The 7,342-nt window shown below is 34.8% G+C and overlaps 1 protein-coding gene across 2 annotated transcripts in view; it reads right to left on the reverse strand.

Moving 5' to 3' along the window:
- NAV3 (neuron navigator 3) overlaps positions 1-7,342 on the reverse strand; it is a 499,276-nt gene that overhangs the window by 79,991 nt on the left and 411,943 nt on the right. For both annotated transcript variants that reach the window (XM_069094807.1, XM_069094808.1), the window contains exon 21: positions 133-156. In XM_069094807.1, coding sequence (XP_068950908.1) covers positions 133-156 — 24 coding nt within the window. The remainder of the gene's footprint in view (positions 1-132; positions 157-7,342) is intronic.

The raw sequence follows: 7,342 nt of genomic DNA on the forward strand, positions 1-7,342 counted from the left end.
AGGAAGGGAGGAAGGGAGGAAGGGAGGAAGGGAGGAAGGGAGGAAGGGAGGAAGGAAGATGATAGAGAGATAAAGATATCTAGACAGAAATAGAGATGATGGAGAATTATTATCATTATATATATATTTTACCTCAGAATGTGCTTTTTCTTCAGCCTGCAAAAGAGAAAGAGTAACTTTAGAATCAAGGCAATTTAGTATACATACAAGTGAAAGGCATTCTGGGCTTATATGAAGATGATTTTTCTTGAGAACATTGGGCATGATCATCTAGGGGAAAATATAAATTAAAAAGTAAGAGTTTAAGTTAAAAATTTCAAAATAAAGGAACTGGGCTGAAAGGTAAACAGATTTGCTTGCAGTTTAAGCTATGGTGCAATGTTTGGCCGTGAGGCAGTAAGACTTGCTTTGGAATTTGAGATCTCTCACTTAGCAACTCAGTGAAATCGTCCCGGTCAATTCAGAACTCTCAGCATTCATTTCCTCATCTGTAAACTGAGAAGGGTTAACCTAGAAGATTGCTGTTTCCTTCGAGGGTTGAATTGATATTTTATATAATATTTTAAGAAAATATTTCTTTTTTTAATAGGTTATCAGGAAGCTTTAAATGTAGTATACATTGGATTTAGAATACAAGGACCTGGGTTCAAATCTAAGTTCTGCCAATTATTGACTACCTGTCCTTGGTTAAGTTATCATTTAAATTCTATTGGTTTCAGTTTATTGTCTTTGCTGGTAAAATAAGAAGTAGCTGGACTCCATAACCTCTTTGTGGAACTTTCCAACTCTATCTCTATGTTCTTATGGTATAAAATGAGTTAATGATGTCAGTAGAATCAAGTCATTTGCAACTTAAAAATAGCTTCCTTTCTTTTGTGATTGGCAGTATAATGGTCATAGCATCAGATAGAAACAAACAAACAGAATATGGGGGAATCTGATTATTTCTAGTTAGATTTTAAGGTCTATTTTCTATGACTTATAGAAAATGCCATGCCATCAAATGCAATGATTCTTGTAAATCCCACTATGGATATATCATATTATACATCATATTATATATCATCCTAACATCATCTTTAGTGAAGCTAAAAAAAAAAACCCACAAAAACCAGTTGCAAAACAACCAAAACAAAAGAAAAACCAACTTCGATGACCTCTGCTGATCACCCCAGCTTTTACTTCTATTGTCTTTTCCTATTAGGCTACAAATAAGCAAAATGTGGGAGCTAAGTATGAGGGTGTTGACTAAATGTAGCTGATAAACACCTTTAGTTCAAGAGCTTATGAAATAAGGACTGTTGGAGTAGCCTGCTGGGTGTTTTTGGCCTCAATAGTGAAAAAACAAAAAACAAAACTCTTAGCTCTGCTTTCCCTCTTCATGCTGGGTTGCAATAAAGCTAGGAAATTAATTATGGGAACCATTACTTTTGGGAAGCTTCCTCATTCTAGAAGAAGGAGGAAAGGGGACAGTGCTATGGAGGAAGGCAACTGTGTTGATTGCATTCAAACAGTTTCATTTAAAAACTGAAAAACAAATCTTTTGTCTGCAGTTTCTAATCGCCCTGATTAATTAATACAAAAGAATATGTAAGTTAAAACAAAAAAAGGTAAAATTATTCTTTTTTTCTCTTCTTTTTTCCTCTAAGAATAAAGAGTAAAAATAATAAACTAGCAGAAAAAAATGCTAAACCTAGATTTTTGTTGTTTAGGCATTTTACAGTTGTATCTAAATCTCTATGACCCTATTTGGGGTTTTCTTGGCCGAGATAATGGAGTGGTTTGCCATTTCCTTATCCAGCTCATTTTACAGATGAGGAAACTGAGGCAGACAGGGTTAAATGACTTGCTCAGTGTCACAGAGCTAAGTAAGCATCCGAGGAAAGATTTGAACTCAGGTAGAAGTGTCTTCCTGACACTAGGCCTGGAAGCTTATATGGTCTATTTTAAAAGCAATGGCATCATCTTTACCGAATTATTTCTGTGCTGTCCTAATATAACTAGGGTTAAAACAATAGCAAACCTCCCCATCCCCACCTGATAACATTATTTCTTTTCTAAATAGAACTATTACATATATATGTATGTGTGTGTATATATATGCATACATAATATATACATACACATGATATATATACATACTGTGTGTATATATGCCATATGTATAATTATATATATTCCATATTGAACAAGCCAGTGGCAATCAAAATTGGCCATGTATTTTAAGACAAGAAGAATATTGTGTTACATGGGGAGGAATATGGATTCAGGTTCAAATGCTGACTCTAGTACTTACTCCCTTATCATCTCAGATAAGTCACTCATAGATTTAGAGCTGGACTGGACCTTAGGGCTCTACTAGTCTCAACCTCTGATTTATGGATGAGAAAGCAAAGGACTAGAGAGGTTAAGGGACTTGCCCAAGGCCACACAAATAAATACTTCCTAGCCTTGTGATCCTGGGCAAATCACTTAACTCTGCCTGCCTCAGTTACCTCATCTAAAAAAATGAGCTGGAGAAGGAAACTGCAAACCATTCCAATATCTTTTGCCAAGAAAACCTCAAATGGGGTCACAATGAGTCAGAAAAGATTGAAATGATTAATCATAACAAAGTCCAAACCTCTAATTTATCAAATGAGAAAACTAAGGGCCAGAGAGTTTAAGGGACTCGCTCAAGGTCACACGAACAGGAGATATAGGAAATCTTATCAGTTTCCTCGTCTCTAAATGAGGTAGTTGGCTTCTTTGGTCATTAGGATCTTTTTTGTTTCTAAATACAAGGTCTTATGATCTGTATCTTGATTTCTTAACTTATATACAAGTCACATCCAAACATGGCTTGTTGATCTCCACTGTAATTTGCTCTGTATCCTGGAGAGTTCTCATATTTTATTTATTTTTATTATTTTTTCTTTCCTTAACCATTTTTTAAAAAATTATTTATTTTTGATTTATAAAATATGCATTTCTATAACATAGTAGAATTACCAAAAGATGATTGCACATGAAACCACAAATCTATTTCTCTTAAATAAAAAAGTTGTGCAAATTTCTTTTTTTCTTCCCTTCTCATATTTTATGACTTATTTGTACGTTACTGTTTATTTTTACACTCATCCAAATCCCACTTCTAGATTTGCTTTCAGTAAGGAATGATGAAACCATTTTCATTACTGAATTTAAACAAATATAATCACTCTGCTTTGAAATGGCCTAAGATGCTCATAGCACTTTTGGTGCTACTGTATGAGGTAATTTTTTTTTGTTCCACTGAATTTTCCATTAACAACATAGTTCAAAGCTTTCTCTTGAAATCAATTCTTCCTTGAAGGTTATAAAACAAGTATGTTCTCTGCTGTACATATTTAGTTCTTGTTATTTCTTGATTAAAAAGGAATAACTCATCCTGTCAGTCTCCAACTGGAACGTGCCATTTAGCCATCACTCTCCTTCCCTCATTACCTCTTACCTCCAATATTGTAATAGCCTCATAATTGGTTTCTGTGTATTGCATTTCTCTCCTCTTTAGTCTATACTACCCTAAGCTACAGAATCGATATTCTAAAAGCTGAGGTCTGGTCACATCACTGCCTTACTCATGTAGTTTCAGCTGTCATTGTACTATGTCTAGGATCAAACATAAGCCAAGCATTTAGAGGCCTTCACAATGTAGCTCCAAATTATCTTTACAGACTCATCCCAACATTGATCTTCTTCATGAACTGTATGATTCAGTCAAACTTAGTAATATAGTGTTTTACCTCTGTGCGTATTAACAGGCTGTCTTCCTTTCCCTTACTCTCCTCTTTTGTTATGCAAACTTTTGTCAAAGCCCAACTCAAGTGTTATTTTCTATATAATGCCTTTCTAGATCTCCCCTGATCATCCTCCCACTCAAAAACAAAACAAACAAAAACAATCTACTTTGTATTTATTTAGTATCTATTTTGCAAATTCTAAGCTATTTCCTTACTGGTTTTCCCTAGTAGAATGTCAAGTCCTTGAAAAATTAGGGGTTGTTTCATTTTTGTCTTTGTATCTTTTTCCAAAGTCTACCATAGTGCCCTGCCATTGAATATTCTCATTAAGTACTTACTGAAAGGCATTCTGGGGTTGATTACTTGTTTGGCTATCTACTGTGAACTTGGGCCAGTAATGTCAACCCTCTTCACCTTGGTTGCCTTCAGAGTCCCTTTCAACTTCACACCTATGATCTTAAGACCTGCAACTCCTTTTAACCTCTGCACTTTGGCTCATGTTTTTCCTTATTCCTTGAAGATTTTTTTATCCATCTCTGCCTGCTAAACTTCTCCCCAATCCTTCAAGACCAAAGTTGAATCATTATTTCTCAGGCAAGAAACCCTCAAGGTCTTCCCTTCCCAGTTTGATTTTAATTTTTTGAGTAGGCACACTAGGCCATCTTTTGCCTCATTTCTTACCTAGCCTTAAATCACTGAATGGATGTTGCCCTTGACAAACTAAGACCTGGGAAAGATTTTAGATTAAAAAGGCCAAGGTCTCCCACTGCATCTGGAGCTATCTCCCATCATCCTTACCTATGTCTTGCCCCTGGACTCAGATAACTGGAGGAGAGAATGAGGCTGGTGACTCTGCACAACTCTGCCTCACTGAAATCCAATTCACTTGAAAGTCAAGACATCACCTAATGTCATTGGTCCTCTTTGAGAATGACAAACAATAATCTTATACTTAGCCAATTTTGATCCCCAAATTCCACCCAGCCTAGCATTATTTCTGCTTGCTCTAAAATTCTATATTATTTGACTTGCTTTTTCTTTATAACTTTTCCCATCCTCTCTGCAGGTCCTCAGTGGCTGCTAGACTTTGAATCAGAAAGAGTAGATGTAGCCTCAGACACATAGTTAGCTGTATTACTTGGATTACTTAAGTGACACAGGTAAGTCACTTAATCTCTCTCAGCCTGAGATATCTGTAATGATAATAGGACCTACTACTCAGGGGTTTTTGTTGAGGATAAGATTTAATAACCTATATAAAATGCTTCGCAAAACTTAAAGTGCTATGTAAATGATGGTTATTATTCTCATAAATGTTAGCTATTATTATTGGCATGGTTATTTAAATTCATATCTTACTTCCTCTACTTAAGTAAAATGCCTGGAATCATGACTACTTTATCTGTTACATTCTTCCACTTGCCATTCCCAGGCCCTCTAGTGCCTGGTGTTTGCCTAGGTGATTGAAAAATTCCAATTTGAATTAAATTGGATTAACATTACCATCTTTTCCTCTTCCATTTCTATTACTATACCTCTAATCTCATCAACATGCTTAAAAATCAAGTCTTTGATAACACAGTCTCCTTCAGTCTCCTCTCCCTCTTATTGGATGGCTAGAGATAGAGAACCAAACTCCTCCCAATGCCTTCATTTATAGAGGGCAGAAAATGGATTTTTTTTAAACCACTCTACCTTTCATCTGCTGCTCTTCTTGGTTTTAACTCCACAGAATTATAAGTTCCTATACGAGGTAACCCATGGTCTCCCCCTTGCACTGCACCCTACTTTCCTGCCTCCTTACATATTTTGTCTTTTCCCATTAGATTTCAAGCACCTTGAGGGTAGGGATTGACTTCTTTTTTATTAATTATATCCCTGGAGCTTAGTACAGTACCTGGCACATAGTAAATCCTTAATAAATGTTTATTAGATTACTAGATTAGATTCAATTGGAGTATACTATTTCTACTATTGCTTCTATTGGACATTTCAGAACTATTTGGTTGAATATTAAAAAAAATTAATCCATAAATTTAGAATAAAATAACTTTAACAAATTTGCAACTACTTTGAACTGAAAAAAAATTATTTAATAATTACATGAGTCAGTCGATATCTTTTTTTTTTTTTTTGCTCCTCTGAGACAGGTGTGATGGCCTGGGGGATATCAAGGTGAGAAAGCAAGAACTGAAAATAGTCAAAAATACTTTTTTTTCACCAAAAAGTGTTAAATAACACCTTTGCTTTTAGGATATCAGTCTAACTATTCATTCAAATTGACCCAATGTATAGCTTGTTGTGGCCCTTGGCCCATACAACTAGAATCTATATACAGTGAGGCAACTAATATAAAACTTCATTAAAAATTCTATTGAATTTTTTTCTTTGAAATCATACATAATTTGTTCACTTTTATATTAGAAAAAAATTTTAGAATGATAATTAAATTGTTTAGATTCTAATCCTTTTTGAAATTTAAAAGAGGAGCTGAGATGAAGGAAGAGTTCCCCTTGTGACATTGTCAAGACCTGTGATTTCACTGAGAACTGCTCTTTCTGACAAAAGGACTTTAAAAAGTTTCTTGCTAATTTATGCTTTGCTCTTTGTCATCAAAGTTGAAAATCCCACAAAATGCCTGTCCTTGAATTTTAAAATGCTTTCATCTTTACTCTCTCATTTGAGTTAAGAAAGAAACCCAAACCCTATAATGTACATATGACAGAGTAGTAAAATGACTCATGTAAGTGACTTTCCCAACGTTATCAACTAGATATTGACGGAGTCAGTTCAGGGTTCTTTGCCTTTAATGGACTATGATCATGAGAAAAATGTCTTCTATTAGAATACTTCTTTGCCACTGTTAAAGAAGTTTAATTATACATATATACATGTATATATTCTATATGCAAATATATCATATATAGGTATATGTCTATATATACATACATATGTGTGTACATATATATGTGTATATATACACATATATATTCTTGAAATACCTAGTGCAATGTCATATTGGGTGAGTCATTCTATCCTCTATACACAACTGACTCTTTATTGTCCCTTAGTCTATCCAGGTGTTCTTAACATATATATCTCATCATCTTGAGCAGGGATACTTAACCTGAGGTCCACAGACCTGGTTCATGAATAGATTTCCATGGAGTCAGGAGATTGGATGGGGAAAAATACATATTGATTTCAATATAATTGGTTTCCTTTGGAATCCCACATATATATATATATATTTTTTTTTTTTCCCATTTAAAACCCATATTCTAGATTAGATTGCCACAGTGGTCTACAAAGAAATATGAACACCAGCACTGAAGCATCTTTAAAATCCTAGGAATTCTTATCACTTCATTTTCAATTCTATATCTTTTGCCTTCTGTCACTTTTGGTGTAACTTAAATGTAATTATTTCCTTGCCTCCTTCCTTCCTTGCCCCCCTAAATCATGACCCAAATGGCAGGCAGCAGAGTTCATCCTACTCTTCTGCTCATTATTTGGACAAGGTTTGACTCTAGGTTCTCTCTCTCTCTCTCTCTCTCTCTCTCTCTCTCTCTCTCTCTCTC

This window comes from Petaurus breviceps, unplaced genomic scaffold (assembly GCF_028583685.1).
Source record: "Petaurus breviceps papuanus isolate PSGF00001 unplaced genomic scaffold, PetGlider_PUasm1.0 221, whole genome shotgun sequence".
NCBI lineage: Eukaryota > Metazoa > Chordata > Mammalia > Diprotodontia > Petauridae > Petaurus > Petaurus breviceps.